Source organism: Anopheles aquasalis, chromosome 3 (assembly GCF_943734665.1).
Source record: "Anopheles aquasalis chromosome 3, idAnoAquaMG_Q_19, whole genome shotgun sequence".
Taxonomy (NCBI): domain Eukaryota; kingdom Metazoa; phylum Arthropoda; class Insecta; order Diptera; family Culicidae; genus Anopheles; species Anopheles aquasalis.
In genome coordinates this window covers 2,505,001-2,530,000 of record NC_064878.1, presented here as the reverse complement: position 1 = coordinate 2,530,000, position 25,000 = coordinate 2,505,001, and the positions used below count along the sequence as shown (strand labels likewise).

Sequence of the window (25,000 nt, the reverse complement as noted above, 5' to 3'; positions counted from 1 at the left end):
CGGATGGCAGTTTGCCACCACCCACACCGCCAGCCACTCCAGCGCCATTGGCCGCACCTGGACCGAACGGGGCTGCGCTGGAACTTTCGTGGCGGGTACTTCCATTTTTGACCGTTTTCTCCTCACTTTCGGTCAGATCTATGAGACTGGACTTTTCCTCGAGCAAATTTTCAGTCAACTTTTCGTCATCCCTGTCTCCCTCATCCTTGAACACCTTCACCTCATCGGTGCTTCCCAGCTCGTCGCCGGTGGAGCTGTTGTGAGGCATTTTTCATTGATTCTCTGGCGCACCACCACGGACTGCTTTGCTGCGCTATTCTTCTGCCTTCTATTTCGCTCTGCTCACTACTGCACTGCAACGATTTGCGATTGCTAATCAAAGGCACTTGTGTAATTTGCTTCTCTGCTTTCAAACACTTTGCTCTAACTAGATTTCCTTGGAAACCCGTTAACCATCACAACACCACAGAAAGACCATTTTCAAGAACAAACATTTTGCACTAGTAAGGCACACAGTTGTAATGGATTATCGTAGTCGATTATTGCACCCGCATCGGGATGCTGATGATGATTGCTTCTGCCGTGTGATATGCACGCACTTGTTCCAAAACGCAAAACGCACTCACAGAGGTCACTTCTCAAGGCACAGAACTGGGGACACATTTTCCCCCGGCACTTTGGTAGTTGCCCTTCCCCACGAAGCACTTCTCGCTTGGTGACGACGCACACCGCCGTTGGTGATCGTGCGAGATCATCGCGGCCACCGGCGCCATCGTAAGCGGCCCCCACTTCCGGAAGGTTTCCGTACCCGCCTGCTCCGTTCGAGAAACCGTTGCAGGCCGGTCATGTTCCGGGGGTAAATAAGGCGCCAGGTGAATGGGGCGGACGAAGGGGAGGGGGAAGCTGGTTCCGCCCGCGTTACCGCATCCTCTAACTCTTTATCATTCGCTCGCTCGCCCTCCCTCCCTCTCTCTCACTCGCTCGCTCGCGCACACTATTCCGTTCACTCCGTCTCGTTTTCTTCACCGCGGCGACGATGTCGTCATCGCTAAGGATCGCAGCACACAGTTGCAGCAGCGAAACGTAAATTATTCACATTTACGGGCGGCAGGGTCCCGTTTTGGGCGATTCGGAATTCCGTTTTCACTTCAGCCGCGGGAGTTCAATAAAGCGAATCCCCGGTCTGCGACTCTTTTTTTATTTGCGGTAACCTTTTTCCAGAATCCGTCGCCGACGGGGACAAACACGGGATGCAAATCGGGAAAACCGCGTCGGCTTGTTAACGATTTGTCCCGCACGTTTGGGCGGCCTAACACTGCGCATCCACCGCCCGCGTTATCAACGATCGTCGCGAAACAACACTTTCTGTCACTGAAACTCTGATAAAACCCGCTCTTTTCACGCTTTTCCGCTGCGTTCCGGTATTGAACTAGTTGCTGCAGCTCACAATCTGACTGTGTCGCGAAACTACCACCGTCGGTTTTTTCGATTTTAGCGAGTTACAAGCAAAATGCGCTAATTTTACGAGATTTACTCGGACAATTTTTGCTCTGACCGTCGTGGATGTTGCCTCTTGCGATCCCGGAGCGCGTTTAAAAAAAAATTCCAAAACATCATCATCATCATCATTATTCCGATGTTTGCTCTCGCTCACTCTCTCGTGCGGGAAACCGGGCAGAGCGAGATAAAAACTGGTCGATTCGTGCATTTTCGAGCAGGTTTCGTGCCATCTCGCTCTTTTCTCCATAGCGAGAGCGAGACAAAAGATTAACTTTTCAATCCGCATGTGTAAACAAAAATCCCATGCAGAAAAAGGCCCGTTTAAACGGCCAGCTTCCCCGCTCCAGCAGCCTTTTAACGGCGATTTTCACATGATTTTGCTAAGAAACCGCTTCTATAATATTCACGGATAAGTTTTACTGATGATTTCAACTGATTCTTTAAAACATATGGGTTCGGGAGACAAAAATCTTCGATCTAAATCTCGAGCACTTTTCTAGCGCTGCCTCGCGGTAGATTTGAATCAGCCGTTTTTCAGTGCGCGCAAGGATGAAGCTGCAACTCGGAGCCATCGTCTGACCCGGAATAAAACTCCCAACGGGGGGCCGGCCTTTTTCCCTGGCGAGAAAATGCGAAACCCCGAATTTTCCGCGATCTTTTCCGAAAACATTGCCGATATGAAGGAGAAGGATTGTGAGACTTTCCGATAAACGTTGGCAAACAATCGTCGGACATGTGGCCTGATTAGCCGCAGTCCTTAAGATTGCATTGCCCCAGGGAAGTTTGCGAAGGCCCGCAGGGTGCTGAATTCAATAGCCGCACTGGGGTAAGAAGAAGTAGAAGATTAACAATCGTTGGTGCAAAAGTTGTTTTCTTTTTGCATGCGCTGTATTTGCGCCAAAAAGCATGGGAACACCCACGCCCGTAGCACAGACAACGAAGAGACGCAAAGCAACGCAGGAAAAAATCCGAGAAAACAGGAAAAAATTAGTCTCCTGACGCGACACAAATCACTCTTCGTAAGAAAAGCGGGAATGAAAGGTACAAATAAATAGTAAAACCTTTTGTTATCGTGCTGTGCAAATATGGTTCAATATCTATTATTGGTACGCACTTGTTTATCTTTCCAGCGTCCTTGCGTGCCCTTCTCTCGGCTGAATGGACCTTCGTTTTCGAAAAGGTTCAACATTTCTCCATCGCGTCCTCGCCCTTCGGGGTTGCACAGCGGGTGCATGGGGAAACAGACCACCAAGCGTTCGCTTGTCCCCTCAAAGCCTGCCTGAAAGCGATAGGAAACGCGGAGTGGAGGAACGGTGAAACCCGGAGAAGGATATTATTTACACCTTCATGCTGACTCGCCCCGATCGGCTTTGGTTCGCTCACTGGCGACCAGCCAAGCGAGTCCTTTTTTTGACCAGCCTTATCCGACTGTTTACTTTTTAATCTTCCAGAACGAATGTATTTCTCGGTATTCGTCTCGGCCTTTTTCGAATTGTTTAGGTACGTGCCCTGCACGCATCCCTGTCGCCCAGCCCAGCGACACCGGCAGGGGCCACAAGCAGGTTTTTAAAGGTTTCACTTCCTTTTTTAATATGCTCTACGTACGGTTTTACGGTTTGTACGTACTTTTCCCACCTTATATTCTCTAGGCACCTTATGCAGTTGCAATATTGCTAGCCTTTACTTTGCACGAAATCAATCGTCGCTTTTCCCAAACAGTAACATTCCCGCTCGTTATGATGGTTTCACTTACAGTGAAGAAAGTTGATCTTACAGATTGGTATGCAACGACCGAGCGAAGGGCTCAGTCTGGCGATCCTTCCAGGGATCTTGAAAACCCAACATCATTAAGAAACGCCACATGGATGCTCTGTCGAGTCTACATCTTCCTCGCCACAGTGAAGCAGGTAGATGAACCATTTTGTCTCCCTGCACAAGCTTTTCTTCTCGTCCCTCGTAAATTATCCATGTTCCGAGGTCTTCCTTACTCCCTCCCATGTCTCTCTTTCTCTCTCTACGTACGTTAATCACTATGTTAGTTTAAAGTTTTCCTACTGATATGATTTCTAAAGGGACTGTGCTGATCAGCTGGTACACGTTGGAGGAGACAAGTTGTTATATGCGTTCAGATAAAACCAAGACGCTAGCATTTTAAGGGTAGATACAATTAGGCAAAAAACGGTACAGGCAATATGTGGATTGGATTCATAATAACACCAGGTGGAGCTCAAATGGTCAGTTTGGTCATGATAAAGGTTTTCTATTTTAAATAATAAAACAGAGTGATTCTATACTGCTCAAAATCATCCTGAAACATTCCTGCTTAGTTTACATTTCTCTGGTGTGTCTACTTTTGCATGAACTATCGCCTTGAGCCGCCCAAACGAAGCATCGTATGCTGGCCGCCCGTATCGTTGATGTATTTTGTCCAGCGTTTTCGTTCGAGATTTTCCTGCACCACCTGCATTTCGATGCACTTGCCAAAACATTCATCGTTAATTTGTCGATGCAACCCTAGGCCATCGTTTAAAACACGTGCACCGTTAGCTGTTAAGGATAGGCAATGGTTAATACGCGTAAAAATGGCTCATTTTTGTCGATTTTTGTGAAGAAATCATTCACCTTTATTTTTTCAAGTGAATATCATAATGTTCTACCACTTTTAAAGAATATTTTGTTGTATTTTGAGGAAGATTTATCAAAAGTTTCATCAATGGCATCAAATTAACGAAGGCGTGTTTGCAAAAAGGTACTTTTACCGGTGCCCGTCGTAGTCACGTACTGGGTCGTTTGAAACATACAAATCGATATTCTTTTGATAGATTATAAGTTTAGCCAGCTATCCCCGGCATGTTTTTGTTGATTTTCCATTTTTTCAATTTTTGGCGGAATTTTGAAGTTGAAAAAGTGAACACACTATGATCAAACCGGGTTCGTCGCTTAACTCTTAAGGGGCAAGTCTTTCGATTCGAACCGAAATCGGCCCATCGTAACTGCGTGATGGGTCATCAGAAATATACAAATTAATATTCTTTTCATAGATTATAAGCTGATTGATTGGTTCAATAATTTTTATGCTACAATGGGAACCGACTTTGAAAACGTGGGTTTTGGGTATCGCGTTTCAAAGTAGCGAGCTGCATTGAATCTTGCATGAGATGCGATTTAAAAAAAATCAATTTCATTGTCAGTTTTGATTCTGTTAATCCAAAAAGTTTACAAAATATTCTTGAAAGGCTCGGTAATTGTGAAGAAATATTACAAAAGGATTTAAAAAAAACCGTAGCCCCTAAAGTTAAAACTATTACCATAGCAGGCTTATGTATTCGGGTGGCGGTTGTAGATTGTAAAAACTATTAAGCAAAACGCTTAGAACTCTGTTAATCAACAGTGAACAAAATGTACATCACTAAAGTTTAAAATAATATAGCTCAAGCTTCCTGCAAACCGGATAGAGCAGTTACGACACCAGGGGCAGTTGCCGACACCTTTTTGGTTTGTCAAACACAGGATCGAACGGGAATGTTCAGATGTGCGGTATTTGCGGCAAACAAAAGGTGTGTTCAAGAAGAAGATGTGGCGTAATATTTGAATTACGGTATAACTGTTTCGGTTAGTTTTTTTTTTATTTCTTATGAGTTGGAAATGTAGGGACTACGAAGCATTGTAGTATTTTTCACATTTAAAATATGTCTACTAGCATTTATGCAAAAAATCTGAGCACCAGAACGATGATTCGTTTTCATAATCCATCCTTTCTCATAAAAAACATTTGTTGCTTATATCTAACAGGCGAGCCGAATATTAAATCAATTCTTTTCTCTTGAGGATAAAATAACCCAGTTTAGAATATCTCGTTGAACCCTTTTTAGCAGTTAAGAATAATAAAATTGATTGAATTGATTCGACAAAAAGTGGAAAAGTTCACCTGCAAAAGTATCAGGGTATGTAGACGCCACATGCATGTGCTGGTTACCCCCTACATCGTTGGCCTTCAATTCACCCGATTGAAGAGTTTTCTTTGCTCATAGTAAAAAAACACAAAAAAAGTTTCGTTTCGTAAGGAGATGGTTTGTAGTGAAGTTTTCTTTCGTAGCAGAATCCGACATTGACAATCAACCGGAAACAAATTTTAAACTTTTTTGGCACTGTATTCTTCAATTCTATTGCGCCAACCTGCTGCTGTTGGTTAATCGGATGAGAATAATACGACCATGGAAACGAGTTTACGAAAAATATATCATGGATCCTGGAATGACTAAAATATGGAAACGGACTACTTCACTCAACCCACTGAACTGTTGTATTGACAAAGAAAGCATTTTGATCAATAGCTTATTACTAATTCCAACTTTAAATAATATTTTCTCAGATTGGAACACATCGTTTTCAAACCGACCAACCGACGATGGCACACACGGATTCACCAAAATAAGGTAGGTGAGAGAATGATCTAAGTAAAAGGGGAGTGATCTTAAAGGAAACATGTTCCTGCGGGTGTTGCTGCAATAGCGTTGTGGTTTAAATACAACTTCTAACAAACTGAGTGTAACTTTCATTTTTAATGTACTTTGGTGAATGTTATGCTGGTAGTTTTGCATAAATATAAATATTTATACTTTTCATAGCAAAGCAAAGTTTTGTCTAGATTATGGTGCGGTATGCACCAAAATAGCTATCTCGAATAGCAAACACTCCTTCGAATTTCGTACTTTTCGCGGTTGTAAATAATAGATGTGGCTATGGATGAAGCCATTAACGTTAAAGGCAAACGTTCCTGCAGGTTTGTTATAGGAAAGATGGCAAACCTCCGTGCGATTACGGATGTGGGAATAATATGGGACAAAATGAAATTCACAGTAGCGAGCTTGAGCTGCTGTGTCTAGGGGCCGCTAAATGCAATCAGGATTGGGATAAATGCTGCGTTGCCACAGTGTTTGAAGAAAATTGTGAAGCACTAAACAAGGTCCTTGAAGTTCTCTAGATGGAAGAAGTATTCCCGTGTGAGAGCCAGTTATGAATAATTTAAACTCTCCTCGAACTTTTGATTCGTGATTTGGGATCAAACAGTTCCTGATACGGGAATATCATGTTCGTTCCCACAACTGCTCATAGCTGGCATAAATATTTGTATAATCATCAACTCATCAACTTGCAAAACACACGGATGATCTATTTTTAAGGGTTTGAAGTTGTTTTAGAGCTTAAGTTAATAATTGTTTAAGCCTCAGAGAAATAACATAACAATAACTACTACGCGAAACGCTGCCCTTTCTGTGTGAATTTTCGGAGATAGCTTATTGACTTTTAGCATGGCATCGATAGTATAAAATTCATTGGAAACATTGTATATTACACAATTTAATGAGAGCATTCCCTTTTATGGTCTAAATGTGTCAACATAATTGCATTACATATTTTGCAACGTTGTCATTGATTCTTCAATTTAAAATAATTGAATTCATTAGCAAGTCAAACATAAATGGTATCTCCTATTGATATAGTTGCCTTCGAGAGTGAATTTGAAAACCGCAGAGTTTTATCCTCACGGAGGCAATAATTTTAACACCATTCGTTAAAGCAAATCACATTGATGACTCGAAGCAGATCGATTGGTCACTTGATTGAACAGTTAGACCCTAGACCGATTTACATACGTCTGGGATTCAGCTTTTCAATTCAACCAAGCACTGCAATGCTGAGCATTACAATTTAATTACCGTTTTTCGTTACAGTTCGTTGCAAATGGTTATGTAAATGATATACTTTGAAAGTAATTATAATTGCAGTTTGGCAGCTGATCCGTGATTATACTTTACGAGACCAAAAATTGTAAGAGGAAATGCTAAACCGTATTTAATAAATTTTGTGTTACTTTCCAATTTCCATTGCTACAATTTAGGCATTTTGTGTTGTGTGCTCATTGACAAGGACAAGGCCAAGAGTACTTGCACTTGTCCCAAAACGTTGCTGAAAGGCATGGAACTAAAATCTGAAAACCAATTCATTCATCGTTTTAATAATTCGCATTATTCAGAATTCACTTTATCAACAGTTTAAAAATATGCTTACATGATTGGAACTTTTGTATTCTATCTTGCCTGTTTTAGTAACCCGGTAAAATATCAACTTAGCTCAACTGGATCGAATAGTCAAAGATAAGTATTGTAATGTATTGAATAATCTGAGATTCAATCAAACACGCTGATATTAAATCACGATTCTGGTTTGAAGGAGACACGAACATTTGTTTTGAACAGAGAATCCTGCCGAACATTTCACTTATTCATAATTTCTTACGAATATCAATTAGCCCCATTTCGGACACGTTGGAAATGCGAATGGTGAGTGCAGCACATTTACGTGAATCTTAATTCTGACCATTGCATAACAATTTCGCTTTCATTAGCATTAACATTGGAACAGTATAGTAGCATAAATTCTATGAAAGGAGTTCGATATGTGATGTATAATTTCAAGCGATCAAAGGTTTTATACTAGTTGTAATAAATATAGAAATACGTTTTTTTCATTATATCATTGTTGGCTATGTTTAAACGCCTGTTTTGAGATAGTTCATGCAATTTTATACAATAAGTTGATTGTGTTCTACGTTGTACTAATAGCTAAATGTAACATCACCATGGGCATGCATTAAAGCGGCTTTAAGAAGTAGGAAGTTGTGTCCTTAACTTTTGAGGCAGGCGGCTTTCACCTTCCTCATCCTCGTCACCACCATATCGACTTAGGAGGCACAAATAATAATAATAAATAGGGGGAAACGTTTATGCGAAACGAATGGACTCCAATGGTGTGCGGGATTTGGTTTTACTAGTTCTTAGCTCGGTTGGTGACTTTATGGTAGGTTCTTTTCGCCGATGTGAGATTTATTCTGTATCAGCCGAGTCCTGTTGTGTGTCTGGCTGTCTTATGTGCAGTACGTACTCTATGTTAGCGTTGCGTTTTCAACTCGCCCGTATGACTTGGGAGCGTGCTGTACTGATTCAACGATTTATGTTATTTGATTCTATCGTTCGGCTTTGTCGCGGAATTGAAGATAATAAATTAAACAGCTAATATTATTGCTTATGCAGAAACAAGATTCGAAGCTTTACGAAAAATTTAAAACATTACGTTATTGAGGGTTAAATTTAGATATTCAGCGCTGGTATGTTGAGAGCATATTTGCACGGCTAGTTTGTGAAAATTAACTGCAAGGAGCGTGAAAAACAAAAACAATCTGCTCCTTGAACAATGTGTTTAGAACGATTGCACTTTTAAGGACTGTTAGTTACACTAGCGTGGTAGCAGCAATAATAAAGGGAAAAAACCGCAAGCTACGCTTATGCTTCATTTTAATGTTACGGTACGATTAGTGAAGTTTAGTTGAAATTTTATTTATTTATTTGTATATTGATGAATGCAAATAAAATAAGCAATAGCTGAGTGATAAAAACTCGAGTATTAAGATTCGTTTTCCCTACCAATAAACGGTAAGAAACGGCAATGGGAGTGATGTAAGTGGATGTTTAAGGCTGTGACAGATTATATTTCGAGATCAAGTGGCAAACGATGATAGCCATTTTGATTGAATCCTGCGGTATGTATAAAGAAAGAGCCGTTGAAGCCGTCAAACAATAGAGTGTATATTAAAGTGCCACTTCCAGCACTCATCTCATTATTTTAGGTTTGAACACATTTCCAATGTTAGCTGAAGAGCTTTATCCCGTTTTTTTTCTTTGAGAAAAGAAAGTTGACAGCAAAATAACAATTGACTGTTAGTTATGGAATGGAATCTTGAAATATCTCGAATCGGCTGGAAAAGGCAACTATCCAATAGAAAATTTGATCAATAAGCTGACTTGTGTAACAAGGAAATTGGATAAATGAAGATGATTCTAGTGAAACTGTTGATGTGAGTCTTCCCAACAGGAAATGAAATTAATGTTAGATGCTTTGCCACTGGTCTTCCATGTAAGTGATGTCAGTGAAGAGCACCATCGATGCCTAGTTCAACAAATCAGCCGAAACGAGACTCGGAAAATGAATAAACGCGCTTTTTGTAGTGTATCGCGTCTCTACTTTGAACGTTAGCATCAGTATGTTGCTTCCTCTTTCCATATTAGGCGATTGCTACATTTTCTGCGATGTTGATGTGCAAATGGAAAAGGGAAAACGAATCTGCTCAGAGCAGAGAGCCTAATTCTCAAACTCGATTACCCAAAGTAAACTTATTAAGAGGATCATGCCTTTGCTTAAACGTACAAAAGAGATACAATATTGGCTTAAGTATGTGCAATGATTTGAGCATCGTTTTTAAAAGGCTTTGAAGGGCCTTGAAAGCCATTAAACATTATATTGTGTAAACCATGTTTACGAAACTATTTATAGCTTAACAAACTAAACATGTTTTCGCACTGAAACATTTTCAACAAGAAAAAAACTTGGATACAGCGTATTAGTAGCGTATTCTGAGTTTGTCTATTACTGTTCAACGTAAAGATGTTTGCTTAGGAACCTCCGGTCACGTGTAGTGTACGAGCAACGAGTATTTCATTCGCAATTTCTTCACATGGCCGTTATGTGTTTACTTTACCAGTTTGTACTCATATCTCGTAGATTATTGGTTTGCTTGTCCTTTTTGATCTCTTTTCTAACTGCGTTGGCTTTAAAAGATATACATTACCTATTTCAATTTAAAACGCCATGCTTCCTACTTGAAAGAAAGATATCCTGTAAGAAATAATCCTGTATGAAATAAGCATAGTACTACCCCGAAATCTCATAGAAAAATGCTGGATTTTGTATGGGAAATGTCTGCGTGGACATTAAACATACAAATGATCATTATGCATTGATAAACTTACTCCTAATTACTATGTTATTTTAAATCAATGCTTTAAGATTTTTTCCATTATTTCATCAATTGAAAATAACTGAAAACATAACATGCCAATACCTATTCAAATATGTTTTTCTTCGCGCGGTGTCATACGAAAGTATGAGTAAGGATACTGTGTTTTGCGTGTACAGAGAAAGAATGATTAGTACGTGTACGTCATAAGAGAGCAAGGTAGATCATAGAGCAAAACATCTAACAAGAGGGCCAGCTTAATAAAACAATACCGGTAAGTGAGAAAGATAGGTACACTGAGAACGGACAAAAAGGTTTCATTCAAATTCGTGTAAACACGGTGCTGAAACCATCGACATTAGATTTTAATTGGATGCCCACCCTGCATCGGACTGCTTGCACCGTCACACGAGTTAATTTATTTTTCCTCGTCCTTTGAATTATTTATGAACCACATGGTCGACACAAAAACTGGACAGAAAAAACCTCCGAAAGTAAACGCAAAATAAAAACCGTCTGTTTTTATCCCAGAAGGTCATTCCATAAGAAAGACAGAAAAGCCTAACTTACAACGATGAACAAAAAGAAAGCGAGGAGGCTATCTTCCCATTGACTCTTTTTCCGTCCGATATTCTCGTCCTTCACACAGTACAGCAGATCCCTTGCATCTTTGAAGTGAAGATCATTTTCAGGATGAATTTAATCCCTTCAAATTGTATCAAATTTCCCCTAGATTCTTTTGCGAACTTCATCGAACCTAGGTTCAAGCGCTTGTCGATATTTACTTTTGAACTTTTGAACTTTTGTTCTTTTTAGTATTAAATGTATTTTTTATATATTGTGCAATCATCGTTGTTGCTTATTGGTTTTCGTTTTATTTCATTTTTGGGTGCATGTTATTGATTCACTAATTCACAAGTCACTAATATTCTTAAGCAGGCATTTTAGGCAAAAGCATAGGATTTTAATACAATAAAAAACATACAAAGGAAGTGTCTTACATACTTGTTACTGTAGAATTGATTACCACCCGAATTTATCGCCTAAAATGCACTTTCAGGTTCTCCTTTAATCGCAAGAACACTTCACGCACCAACTGATAAGCAAACGAATAAGACCGTCTCATGTTGAATGCAACAACAAAGCAAATCAGGTGTTAAATGGGAACACCATTACAAAGTAAATTCCCATTTACGCCTACCCATACATTATTCGTCACACATTATTCGTCATTATACATTACGTTGCACATGTCACTCGTACCACCTTACGAGATAACGCGATTTGTGCACTTCAAATCAGAGTTTCTCAGCAGTTCTACTTTGGCATCAGCTACGACTAAGCTGTAAAAAATGTCTATTTTTAGTAGAGAGTGGTCCTTGCCATGCTGGTTGTTGAATAGTGTTTTAATGGTAGCGATTGTGTTATGTTCACCGTTGCTATTAATTGTTCTCCTGGCCCTTCAAGTTCACCGACAGATTGTTAAGACATTGTTAATCAAAACTTATGGTGCATCGTTTCGTGGATTGTTAGAAGGAATGGATGTGGTGTGGGCTGTACAAGCCAACAGTTCGAAAGCAATGACAAACGTACTGATTTTATTTGATAAGAAGTCATCAATAAACGCAAGCAATGAAATCTCGCTTATGCTACGCAAACGGATTGAAAATCATCTGAAAGCGGGTGCTTACGAAAAAATGTTTTGGCAACGGCGTGTGCAATGGGGCTATTACTATTGGATACAAAATCATACAATCTCGTTCGAGCATCATGTACGTCGACTCGATACGTTGCCAAATACGAAATCAATGTCACGGCAGGACCTATGCCGGTTGATAGGTTCAATAAGTACTCGGGAATGCATTGAAAATGGATCTTGGGAGATTCTTATTGGAACGCAACCAGTTTATTATCGGCAAGGTGAAGCGTCTATGATTCCAGTGAGTTATCTTTAATCTATTTGAAACCTTTCCGCCAGAAGCTGGTTTGATGCATTTGCGTTATCTTAAAGGTTCTTTTCAGATATCATCATTCTATTGCTGATGGTGTTGCAATGTTTAGGTTGCTGTGCAACGATTTACTCGACAACGATCAAGTTGCTATGCAACAATTTTATCAAGATGATGAGGCAAATGCGTTTCATTCAGATAAAGATTCAGTTAATCAGCCGTCGATAAAGTCTAGTGTTAATTGGCGTAAGCTTTGGCAGGTGATCTTTACTGCCCCAAGGTTTTTGATTCATGAGATACTTTTTAAACGTGAAGAGAACATCTTCTATGGACCAAAACCCAGTGAACACAAGGTAACGTACTGGGTGCATGATGGCTCCCATAACGAACAAAACATGATCATGCCATCAATGATAAATACGATAAAACAAGTAAAAGGTTTAGTGAAAGGATGCAGCTTTGGGGATGTGTTTCTACTGGCATTTGCTATGAGCTTACGGAACCATTGCGAACGACGAATGGCGAAAATTCCTCCTTGCCTTACTATTGGCATTATGCGCCGTTTTGAGCAAGAATCAAAATTTGTGCGGCTGCACAATCGCTCTTCGCCGGTGTTTCAGACACTTCCTGTAGGATGTTTACCGATTCCACAATCTCCACACAATATACCAGAGCTGTTAGCTCTTCTACAATGTTTGAAAAAGGAAAGCGACGCTGTGCTTGCTTCTGCAAACGCTTTGGTATGAATACAAGATTCAGCTTCAAGTTAATCCATTATGTTTACTTGTTAATTATATTTATATTTTGCAGACAACCTACTGGAGCCTTTCATACCTACCTGTTTTACTGCCTGTTCCAGTCATGCGCATAATATTCGCGAGAAGCAAATTTTCTATAGCATTTTCTAACATTCCTGCGTTGGAGAAAAATGTGTCTGTTGGCGGATTCGATCTCGTGGACGCTTGTTTTTGGGTTCCAAACACTGAAGGTAACCTTTTCGGATTGACTCTTTTAACCACTGACGGAAGACTACACATTGGTGCAATTGCTGACCGTGTAATTATTGATGGTGAAGAGGAACTAGAGACCATACTAAATGATATAGTAAGTGAATTGCGAAATTTTGCTCAGATAGTAAATAGTAAAATACTTTAGCCGTGGAATGTGACGAAATCATATTATTGTTTGTGATGATAAATGATGCTACAGCAAAATAAACGAAAAGAAAAGAAACGAATATGGCAATTAAAATATAGTGTTGGCAGACTACCCAATCGTCTTTTTAAGTATGAAATATCTGAACGATTGTTGAAAAATTAAAAGTAAATAGTTATTCAATTAAAAATCATACCATTATCTTCTAGTCTACTAGTCGCGATTCTTCGAGATTTTCGAGAATAAATACTCTCTCTACGTCAAATTGCTTCCATTTCGTCCTAACAAAGAAAATCTTTCTAAAACCACTACAGAAGCTCTTGCGATTTAAGCATGGAATCGAAAAATAAACATTCCAGTTTCAGCTGGGAGATTAAAGATAAACAGAACAAAAATGACACCGCTGGTGTTAACAGTTGAAGACAGAGTAAAATCAGGAAGGACTATCTTCCATTTCGTTGGGTTGGATGAGACACCCTTCAGCTTTTTATCAGTCACGGTTCGTTTGAAAATACTTGAAGTTGCTGCTTTAAACATTTCCCGTGTTTCATTCCTGTGAATTTTCATTTAAAATGGTTTAATTAATTTGATTCCTATATTGGAATTTATGCTGTACTCTTTTGTATACGAAGCATTTATAAAATGTATAACGGCTTGATAAATTATACCAGCATTGTAGTAGCATGTTTGACTTTGTTTTCATGAGATAGGTTTTTTATTGTGGGGAGAAGGAATAGGAACTCAAGAAGCAATGACTACTATAAATAAACCAACAGCTACAGTTGGTGGATATTCTACAATTGGACAAAGCCACCCGTTTTAGTTTATAATAATACTTTACGAATGTTTGGAGAATGACCATTTACAGCCAACTTTGACTGCAAGACTCTTGTTTTCTTCAGTTCCATTGTTCTAATAACATATCTGTCTCGCATATTTAGTATCTTTCTGTATCGTAGCTTTGCCAGGATATGCGACATTGCCCAATTTTCTTCTTTAAGGTATGTTGTTCGCGATAGCGAGAACGAGTGAACGCATGAATGATTGAGCGAACGAACGTAATCATAATTGAATCAATGGTGGAAAATTGAAACTCAACATCAAAGAATGCTTCTCACATGTGATTGAAGACAACGCAGATGAATGCGTGACAATTGGAAAAGAGGGAGAGCCAAATATGTTAGCACTTGCTTCAGCTGCTAGTGTCGCGATCTACGATTTCTTTCGTGAGTTTATGAGGCGGTCGATATAACAAGGATATGTGATATGGCTCTCCGTAAGGCTGGAGACGAAATATTGCTTTCGTGTTTTCTCGAAGATAGGAATGTATTCATTTCGTTTTGTGAAAAATGTTATCCTTACAGGCTGCTTTCGTTGCAAAATGAACGTTATTCTGATGTGCGCCTGCGCGAAATTTCCGGAATGAATAATTTGCAGTTGAGTTTAACAAAACGCCACCGTTCGAGAGAGCGCTAGTTATATTCGGTACATTTTCTGTGATGCTTTCACACGAAGCTACTGTGTTGAAGAATTTTCTAATAGTACAGTAATTTCTGCTGCATCGAGGATGGGCGTGATTGAAAAAAGTGTTCTGATATAACAGCGGGATTGTAAGTGGTTGCTTTTCGGTGGCTTTTTTGCGATAGAAAACTACTCATATAGTATCAACTGTTCACAAACATTTTTGTGCAAATATAATTACTGCGAGTTCTAATGCATTACAGTTTGCTACCATAACATCATCAGTAGCAGATTAGTTTCTCTGCATATAGAGTGTTTGAGTGTTTGTGTATCGTTTATGTGTGCAAATATAATATAATGCAAATTAGTGATTCAGCCACATGACAGCATTCTTAAAAAAAAAAACATGTTTATATGGAATGTAAAACAACTAAAGTGAAAAAAATCTGAATTTATAGAAAGTGAAAGCGATAAAAATAAATGGTATCCTTGGATATCATAATATTGGTGAATTGTACAGTTGTGAAGTTGGGCGGAATCTCGCTCACTTGAAATATGTGAGAAAAGGATCATTTAATAGCTCGTTTAGTGCGTTTGGTTATATCTATAACTTCCGATCATTGGCAACGTGAAACTCAACGCCCAAGGATTAATTATTATATCATATAAGAACTACGGTGGACTATGCGACAAATACAAACAATTGCTCATTTCATGTATTTCAGATGTTATGTACCTAGATGTGCGACCTTGACAGACGATTTGCGATTACGAACGAATGCCATTGCATGTTTAATCTGTTTATCAAACATTTTGCAATTTTATATTAGCTCAAGCATGTTTACTAAAAGCCGCAAATGAAATATTTCCCTTCTTTGCTATTAACTAAATCAAAATTTAAACTTGGCACTGATGAAACGGTACTAAAGCAGCATCTCGATTTGCAGATGTTCAAAACTGGCATTTGAGTTTGGTTGTAACAATGATGCATTGAAATGGTTAAACGTGCTCTCCTAATGGTTTTAATGAAGGGAACATTAACTCCGCCAGCGCAAACCCGTTCATACAAATCATACGATTCAACATAATCATTTTAACTGGCTAATATTGTTTTTTTTTATAATAGAAGGCTCTTCGTTCGTACAACATAATTACATACACAATAATTTTATTATAAAATCGAGATATGTAAAGACAAGGTCTAAAAAATAGAGGGTTTTGCAGTTATCAAACTCAGAGCTTGCGTACTGGCTTTCGATTTAAACGTTTCGATGGGTGTACTATGTCTTTTGCGGTCATTATACTTGAGAATGAATACTCCCTCGGCAACGATATCATTCTCAAGTTATTTCGTTATTATCACTGAAGCATACTATTGTATGTGCCAGTCGGTCGTGGACGAGGGCCTATTGTTGCAGCAACATTCGCCAACAATCGAGAGTGTAATTAGAACACGAGCGCAAATTAAACTTAATTAACGCTTAAATTTTTAGCACCATTGCGTTGTCATTGAGGTAACACGACTAACGGCTATGTTGGAGCAACGTGTTAGATGACTAAATGTGCATCATAAAAACATAAGAACATGCTTTCAACCGCCGCTGGTTGGTTTCTACTCAATCGTGCAAGATAAATGTGATGATCTCAGACAATGCCTTACACATGATATTTATGAAGTGAAAAAATCCACTTAAAACTTGTAGAACTGTTAAGCCTCACTTGTCGGATTTCGATCCTTCAATATATGTGGCGACCTTGGTTACCCATATCAATGGAATTCTTCACAATATACAAACTTAGATAAGTGAATAAGCAAACATTGTTTACATACTGATAAACTACCCATCAGTTTACAATATTAGTTAATATAGATAATGTTGCCGGTCATTCGAATTATTTTAAAATAATGAACGAAAGTGAGGATGAAGAGAAATATCTAAACTTAGAAACAGTAATATTTCTATCAGTTTGTATCTCCATATGTTGCTTCATAGCTTGAGGGTGCGACTATTAGTGCACTACAATGAAATTCTAAAATATGTGAGGCTAAAATAGGCTTTGTTAAGAAATATTAGACTGGTTATGCAATAACAGTGCTCGTTCGATAAGTATTGAATCGTTTTACGATATTCCGAGCACGAAGATTTCCGAACACACAAAGGATATTTAAGGTTGTCAGCTCACTCATACATGGTCAAATATCAGCACTGGCTTGTCCATCTTCATGCAAAACAACGTTTAATGTTCTGATATTAGCGAAAACCGAAAATAATCGTGATGTGATAAGCATAGAATAAACGATGAAACAGTTTACAAAGACACGGATAAACTAATGACGAAAACTTTGCCGCACGGCACTCTTTCTCTTGTTGCCAATTTTTCCCTAATTTTGGTTTTGATCGCAACATATTTTTTTTAAACTTTTTTTACAGAGTAAAACCCTTGCATTTCTTGGAGTTAGTGTTTGCAAAAAAAAATAATCATGGACATTGGAATCCTAAACCAGCAATATCTGGGCATAAAGTGAACTCGACACGGTGAAGTAAAACTATGTAGAGTTATGCTCTCTCCACTCTTCTCTGAGAAAAGAGATGATCCAGAAAACCGGAAATGTGAGTTTGGTGTGTTGCATTTGTAGTAGTGAGTTGGATTCGAATATGCTGCGATACTAGATGAAGAGAGCATAAAATACCATAAAAATATAAGAGAAAGCAGCATAAAACAAAATACGTGTGCGTGCGGTGAACAGTGTATGTGAAAGGATCTCGTGAGATTCTCTCGTGGTTTCCGTGTTTGGATAGAAAGATCGGTTTTCATTCGGCATCTGCGTCTGAGCAGAACACACTTCGCCATCATCGGAGGAATTTTGTTCCACGTAGAACATACTTTAACTTCCATACGAACCTGAGCAGAATAAACTTCCATACGCAATTTACGGTTCTTGTGTGCGTGTTAGTTGTTAGTGTTGGGCACAAAACAAGCAAGGATCGTGGAAGCAATATCAATTAATGTGTCGAGCAGGAAAATGTGACGAGATTTTCAAATCAGTGCTATTTATTTGGAAACATGTTGTGAAACCATTCATAGCTTGAAGGCCGCCTACAGCCTTTGAGCAACTGTTGAAGATGTGAACATAGTTACCAACACCAACTTTGCATCGTGCTAGTGTCTTAAATTAAAATATCTGTGTTTAATCTTCATGATTTCTGTATGCATTTCGTTGGTTATCATGCTGGAGAAAAAGCAGACAACAGTGAGTGTTTTGTGAAAAATGAGCACAACCAAAACCTACAGCGCGAAGCACACGGTACACGAAAAATGTGTCTCTTGAGTCTGGTTGTGCAGAAATGCTCATGATAGTAAAACAGTGTATACATGTTCAAATCAGTGGGTGACCGATTTAGTCATCGTTTTGTATGACGTGCAAACCGCAACATGACCACTGTGCTGCTCCTGCCGGTATTACTCGTGCTGGTTTGCGTGCAGGTCAATTACAGCCTGCAGTATGATTCGGTTGACTCGCAATACTACTATCCGGCAGGGCCGGAAGAGCCGGGAAATCCGGTGCGGTATGATTCTCCGGATGACTGCAAGTACCGTGTGCTGCCCGGAAATGAGATCGATTTGGTGTGTAACTTGCGTACAGTGAACAGTGAGCTTGACCATACTAACTTCACGGTGATACAATCGGAGCGGTTAGCCGCTTTATCGATTTATTGCAACGATGCAATTCAAGTCCGCAGCAAACTTCAATCCAAATGCTTTCATCACCTGGGACGACTCAAACGTCTTTCTGTTGAGTATTGTAAGATTGCCAAATTTTCGAGGGAAGTGTTAAGCGGATTAAGTGAACTACGCAACTTTACCATTCGAACGCACAACATCAACTGGCCCGAGCTCAACTTAGACATCGAATCAGATGCATTCGCGGAATCGCGAAACCTGGAGATGCTTGACTTAAGCATGAATAACATCTGGTCTCTACCGCAACATCTATTCTGCTCGCTGAATGGGCTCCGCTCATTAAACATTAGCTTCAACCGACTGCAAGACATCAATGACTTGGGCTTTCGAGAGCTTAACGAGGGAAAGGATGGAAAGGAGAACATATCCGTATCGACCGCACTGCCACTTAGTTGCTCTCTCGATCTTGAGGAATTGGATGTGTCAAGAAACCACTTTGTGCTTTTACCACCAGCCGGCTTCGGAATGCTCAAGCGTTTAAAAGTGCTAAGGATCCATGACAACGAAATTTCGATGGTGGCTGAGAAGGCACTGAAAGGATTGAAGGATTTGGTAGTGGTGGATATGAGCTCGAACAAAATTGTGGCATTGCCAACAGACCTATTTAAAGATCAGACGCAAACGGTACAAGAGGTTTACTTGCAGAATAACTCCATCAGTGTACTCTCTCCCGGGTTATTCACAAAGCTCGAGCAGCTGCAAGCACTTGATCTATCAATGAACCAACTTACATCGGCTTGGGTTAATCGCGGCACGTTTGCTGGTCTGATTCGATTGGTTCTCCTCAACCTGGCAAGCAACAGAATTACAAAACTGGAGTCGGAGATCTTTTCTGACCTGTACACACTCCAAATATTAAATCTACGATACAACCAGCTAGAAATCATCTCGGCCGACACGTTCTCGCCAATGAATAATCTACATACACTATTATTATCATACAATAAAATCAAGTATCTAGACGCTTATTCATTAAATGGACTGTACGCGCTGTCGCTTTTATCTTTGGATAATAACGCCCTTACTGGTATACACCCGGAAGCATTCCGTAACTGCAGTTCGCTACAAGATCTGAATCTGAACGGCAATGAGTTGACACAAGTTCCGCTTGCTCTGAAGGACATGCGTTTGCTGCGTACTGTCGATCTCGGTGAGAACGCCATAACCATTCTAGAAGAGCCAGGATTTCGTGGCATGAATAATCTGTATGGATTGCGATTGATCAGCAACAACATAGAAAATATCACGCAAAAAGCATTCAAGGATCTACCAAGTTTACAAATTTTGAACATTGCTCGGAACCGAATTTCCTACATCGAGAGAGGTGCTTTCGAGCTATGCACCAGCGTACAAGCCGTTCGGCTAGATGGAAATCTACTAACTGACATTGACGGATTATTTAGCAGCATGCCGAGCTTGGTGTGGCTCAACATTTCTGATAACCGGCTCGAGCATTTCGATTATTCGCAAATACCGGTACATCTCCAGTGGCTTGATATGCATAAAAATTTCCTTTCTGAGTTGACTAATCGTTACGGGTTGGATTTTAAATTGCACCTACAAACGCTGGATGTGAGCCACAATCGGCTGACAAGAGTTTCCGCTGCCACTATTCCGAATAGAATTGAGTTTTTGTTTATGAACGATAATTTTATAGCGTATGTGGAGCCACACTGTTTCATGCACAAAACAAATCTCTCGAGAGTAGATCTGTACGCAAATCAGCTTACCAGCCTCGACGTAAAAGCATTACGGCTGCAGCCCATACCGGAAGATAAGCAAATTCCGGAGTTCTACATCGGAGGAAACCCTTTTATTTGCGATTGCAATATCGATTGGCTGCAAAAAATTAATCTTGTCACTTCGCGCCAGTATCCGACCATCAACGATATCGAAACGGTGTACTGCAAGCTAATGTACGATCGAGAACGTTCATACGTGGCTTTGATAGAAGCCGAACCGAAACATTTTCTCTGCAGCTACAGCACGCATTGTTTCGCACTCTGCCACTGTTGCGAGTTTGACGCCTGTGACTGCGAGATGACCTGCCCGAATAACTGCCATTGCTATCACGACAACAGCTGGTCCACAAACATTGTCGAGTGTTCAGTGGCAGGCTACACCGATATCCCTACCAACATACCAATGGACACAACCGAGGTTTACCTTGATGGCAATAACCTGGTAGAACTGTCGGGTCATAGTTTTATCGGGCGTAAAAATTTACGTGTGCTGTACGGAAATCATTCAAATATCGAAGTAATCCATAACACAACGTTTATAGGGCTCCGTCGGCTCCTTAGTCTCCACCTGGAATACAACGCGATACAGAAGCTCTATGGATTCGAATTTGCTGCTCTCGAGAGTTTGCGCGAGCTGTACCTACATGGTAACAAGATAGCGTACATAGAGGATTATACATTTCGCGAGTTACGTAAGCTAGAAGTGCTCCGTTTGGACGGTAACCGTATTACTAGTTTTGAAGTGTGGCAACTATCCGCTAACCCGTACCTAGTCGGAATCGCACTGGCCAACAACCAATGGACGTGTGATTGTGGATTCTTGAACAAATTGCGTGTATATCTACAAGCAAATGTAGACAAAATTGTAGATGCCAATGAGATTTCGTGTGTTTACAATAATCTAACCAGCATCCTAAAGGAGAAGAATGGTACCAAGTGTACGTTTCGCGAAGGCATGTCCTCAATAGTGCACACGCAAGAGATTGAAGATATGCTACCATTGCTGTTAGTAGCTACTTGTGCTTTCGTCGGGTTTTTTGCACTCATCTTTGGCATTTTCTGCTACCGAAAAGAGTTGAAGGTGTTAGTTCAATCTAGCTGCATCGGTGCACTTTGCTACAAGTCTAGCACATTTACGAACGAAAATGATAAGGAACGGCTGTATGACGCATACATCACCTATTCCCTGCAGGACGAGCATTTTGTCAGTCAAATCCTTACGGCCACGCTGGAAAACGACGTTGGCTTCCGATTATGTCTGCACTATCGAGACCTAACTACTAACAATTACCTAGCAGATACGATCGTGGAAGCGGTTGAAAGCTCGAAACGTGCCGTTCTAGTACTTTCCAAAAATTTCCTCTACAATGAGTGGACACGATTCGAGTTCAAAGGTGCCATCCACGAGGTGTTGAAGCGTCGTCGAAAACTGATCATCATTCTGTATGGTGATTTGCCACAACGAGATCTCGATGCCGATATGCGTATGTACCTGCGCACGAACACGTGCATAGAATGGGACGACAAAAAGTTTTGGCAGAAACTGCGCATAGCATTACCGCACGTGAAGAAGAGTAGCTGCCTCAACAAACGACCAGCAATAAATATCTATGCAACCGCCAATGAGTACAACACTACCGGACGGCAACGTCTCCCTCAGGGTTGTCCGCCTGGCACTGCTGGTACGTTGACTCCTGTGAATATGGGACTCCCTGTCCCGATCAACCGACTAGAGCAACATAGCTACGCCACGATCGGCAAATGTCCGCCAAACTGTGATAACTATAATATGATTAGTAACTGTAAATATAACACCACTCAGCATCTCCAGCAATCTGCGAACCAGCCCGAGCAGCGGATAAACGAACTAGGGCGGAAAGCGACCGAACGGCAGCACGAATATGCTGTCCCCTCGAACTGTCTCGTAGATTCATCGCACGAGGCATACAACGTGGGTGACGAATGTATCGCGGGTGAAACATATGAGAGCACATCCAGCTCCAAGTACTCTACTTCCTCTCCGGGCTCTAGTGATGGTAGCCATTCTATCTCCTCCACATGCGACATCACCGGTGGCTCACTCGGCCAATCTCCGCTGGGTGCATGCCCTTCTAATCCACCACCCCAACCAACCAACAAGTATTCCAACAGTCATCAACATCATGCTCGTCACAGCAGCAGTCGAAAACAAGCCAACCCCGAACAAGGAAGTGGATCGATAAAGGGTACCCTCGATGCGAACAAGTCGGGCACTAACAATTTCAATGATAGAAGACTGCCACAGGCCATGTGGGCATAACGATTATTAAAAAACCTAAGGTTAGCTAATTATTATTATCGTTAAACGGATGAAACTTTATCTTAAGTACCTCGCCGTTGAAGGTTAAGATTACAGATATTTTGAGAGGCATGAGTGAGAACATTGTAAGAATGCGAGTGAAATCCTAGCGGTTTAGGAATTGTTGGGTGTATTCGAGGATCATTTCTGTTACCGGTTTTTCGTCCATTTCTTGCTGGGCAGCAAGCAAAGAAAACGACAACGTGTGTAGATCTTAAAAGAAATTAACGCCACTCGCAGCAGTTGTAACATTCCTGAACAAAAAGCAATGGTAGCTACATGCATGAAAAGGAATTAAACCAAACCTACAAAGAAATGCAAACATTCTCCAAACCGAGTGATATGATATAGAACGGGACGGCTGCGAAACGACCAGATTGGTACGACAAATAGTCGTTCATGCAGTGCCTTGCGGGAGAGTTAATGACAAAAGAGAAATGTACTCAGTCAAGGATACCAAAACCATCTGATTTCGAGAAAACATTGAATTCCAACCCCCCTCCGAGTACAACTTCTTTCGACGTTGTACAGGAAGGAACTTACATGGAACTGTTACATGGAATCGCAGGCCAATGACATACTCCGTCAGAATCAAAATAAAATTAAAATAGATCCATAATTCTAGTCATACTGAAATATAATTCAATTTCAGTTTTGAGGGCCAATTAAATTATTTATTAATTCGAGTAAAAGAAACGTCGTCATACTGAATTTGATTTTACATGCTTTACCAAGTGCGAAAGGATGAGCATTGAGCTAAAATGAAAGCCACAATAATACGAAAATATTAAATGTAAATAGTGTATTCTAACCTTCGATAACAGATTTGGGAGCACTTAACCCATAATATACAAAAAGGTACACGTCGGCTTTATTACTAGGTCGATAAAACAACTAGCCAAAAGTGATTCTATCTTCCTAAAAAATGATGAGTATGTTCAGTTGGCAGACATTGAATTGAGATCTCTTAGAATGAAACTTCAATCTGATTTTAGGTTCATTAAATTGTTTAATCTACATGATTAAATTTGCCATCTTCCGTGATAGATATGATTTTTTAATTGAGCTCATAATTTATGTTTTAAGAAAACAAATCTCGATCGGAAAAATCTCTGTTTGGTTGATTGTAGCATATGATATGAAGGCAAGCACAGTTGAATATCAGAATGCAATCGTAATGAAATATTTTGAGTTAGTATTTCCGTCAGACAACGCAATTATTTATAATTATTGGCTAGTGATCTCGATATGATGCAATCAATGCAACATAGTGTAAATTAGAAAATCACAGGACAGAATATCCATGCATAAAGCTCATAACATCGATTAATAGTCGCATTACGAGTGTCTAAGAAGAAGAATATGTTTCAGAAGATTTGACATTGTTTCCTTTTTTGAATAACAATCATTCAGAGGTATCGCCACCAAAACTTGGCCCCTGCATGTTTCATTATCTAAATCCGCACTATAGACAACCCTAACACAACCATAGCATTTACACTCTCTCTCAATAAAGCCAACGAATTAATACAGCAGTGTATAAGGTCAATGATAGAAATATTCTATTGATCTGGTTAAATGTTGATTCCAGAGAGTAGCGATACTTGATGAACAAGAACTTAAGGATAAACTAACGAAACTTGTTCCTGTGCTGCAAATGTATTGAGTGCTTAATTATCTTGTGATTGTTAAGCAAATTACCAGCCACAAAGTTTCAATCCTAAAACTACAATACATAAATACATAAATAGCTTTCTATCAGTTCGGAGCATACTACAACAATTTGTACGAAATGAGAACAAATGAAAAGAAATTAACGACTGGTTGCACAGAATACCAGACAGAATTTATCGTAATACAACATAATGTGAACAGCTGCAGCTGCTCTATGTACAGACGAATAGCACATGGAATCGATGAATTGTAAAAATGGAACATGAATAATAATAAAAAATCCAAATTTATTTATAAAAAAATTAAACACATTTATGTCGGTAGTGTTTTCTTCACTTGCAGCATGCTGTTTCTATCGTATGGTAAGGTATGAATAAAAGAAATAAACCGTACCGTAAGTTTTGATAGCAATATCTGTAATATTGCTTATTCATCTCTCTTGCTTATTACAGATCATAGTTTCACTATCACGAAGATACGTTTAATGGTAAATCTTTTTCAATTATTTAGGTTCGTGGATAGAACGAAAAACATTCTACGTGTGAGCTAAGCATAGAAAAGCTATTTTGAAGACGCAGGTACC

At 39.8% G+C, this 25,000-nt stretch overlaps 3 protein-coding genes across 4 annotated transcripts in view; 2 read left to right on the top strand and 1 right to left on the bottom strand.

Annotated features, from left to right (window-relative positions):
* The window catches only part of LOC126573997 (protein pangolin, isoforms A/H/I/S-like), a 10,974-nt gene extending 9,424 nt beyond the window's left edge, over positions 1–1,550 (bottom strand). The window contains exon 1 of the mRNA XM_050233875.1: positions 1–1,550. This exon is cut by the window's left edge and continues 2,578 nt beyond it. Coding sequence (XP_050089832.1) covers positions 1–268 — 268 coding nt within the window. The 5' untranslated portion in view covers positions 269–1,550.
* A 10,145-nt stretch (positions 1,551–11,695) lies between these two features.
* LOC126575383 (uncharacterized) lies at positions 11,696–13,540 on the top strand. Its single transcript, XM_050236059.1, has 3 exons — positions 11,696–12,294; positions 12,366–13,043; positions 13,114–13,540. The coding sequence occupies exons 1-3, from the start codon at positions 11,707–11,709 to the stop codon at positions 13,456–13,458; spliced, it is 1,611 nt and encodes a 536-aa protein (XP_050092016.1). The 5' UTR covers positions 11,696–11,706; the 3' UTR covers positions 13,459–13,540.
* A 1,413-nt stretch (positions 13,541–14,953) lies between these two features.
* On the top strand, positions 14,954–24,710 carry LOC126577941 (toll-like receptor 6). 2 transcript variants are annotated; one of them, XM_050240022.1, is made up of 2 exons: positions 14,954–14,999; positions 17,352–24,710. In XM_050240022.1, exon 2 carries the CDS (start codon positions 18,355–18,357, stop codon positions 22,702–22,704), a length of 4,350 nt encoding a protein of 1,449 aa, XP_050095979.1. In that variant the 5' UTR covers positions 14,954–14,999; positions 17,352–18,354; the 3' UTR covers positions 22,705–24,710. The 2 variants fall into 2 exon arrangements, with proteins under 2 accessions (XP_050095979.1, XP_050095978.1); XM_050240021.1 differs by having other exon boundaries at positions 14,961–15,068.
* The last annotated feature ends 290 nt before the right edge of the window (positions 24,711–25,000 follow it).

Bases quoted from the DNA above. Each gene is read 5' to 3' on its own strand.
- LOC126575383 (XM_050236059.1), top strand. From the start codon at position 11,707: ATGTCTATTTTTAGTAGAGAGTGGTCCTTGCCATGCTGGTTGTTGAAT. The intron at 12,295-12,365 runs GTGAGTTATCTT...GTTATCTTAAAG, and splicing joins GTGAAGCGTCTATGATTCCA to GTTCTTTTCAGATATCATCA. The intron at 13,044-13,113 runs GTATGAATACAA...TATATTTTGCAG, and splicing joins TTGCTTCTGCAAACGCTTTG to ACAACCTACTGGAGCCTTTC.
- LOC126577941 (XM_050240022.1), top strand. From the start codon at position 18,355: ATGACCACTGTGCTGCTCCTGCCGGTATTACTCGTGCTGGTTTGCGTG.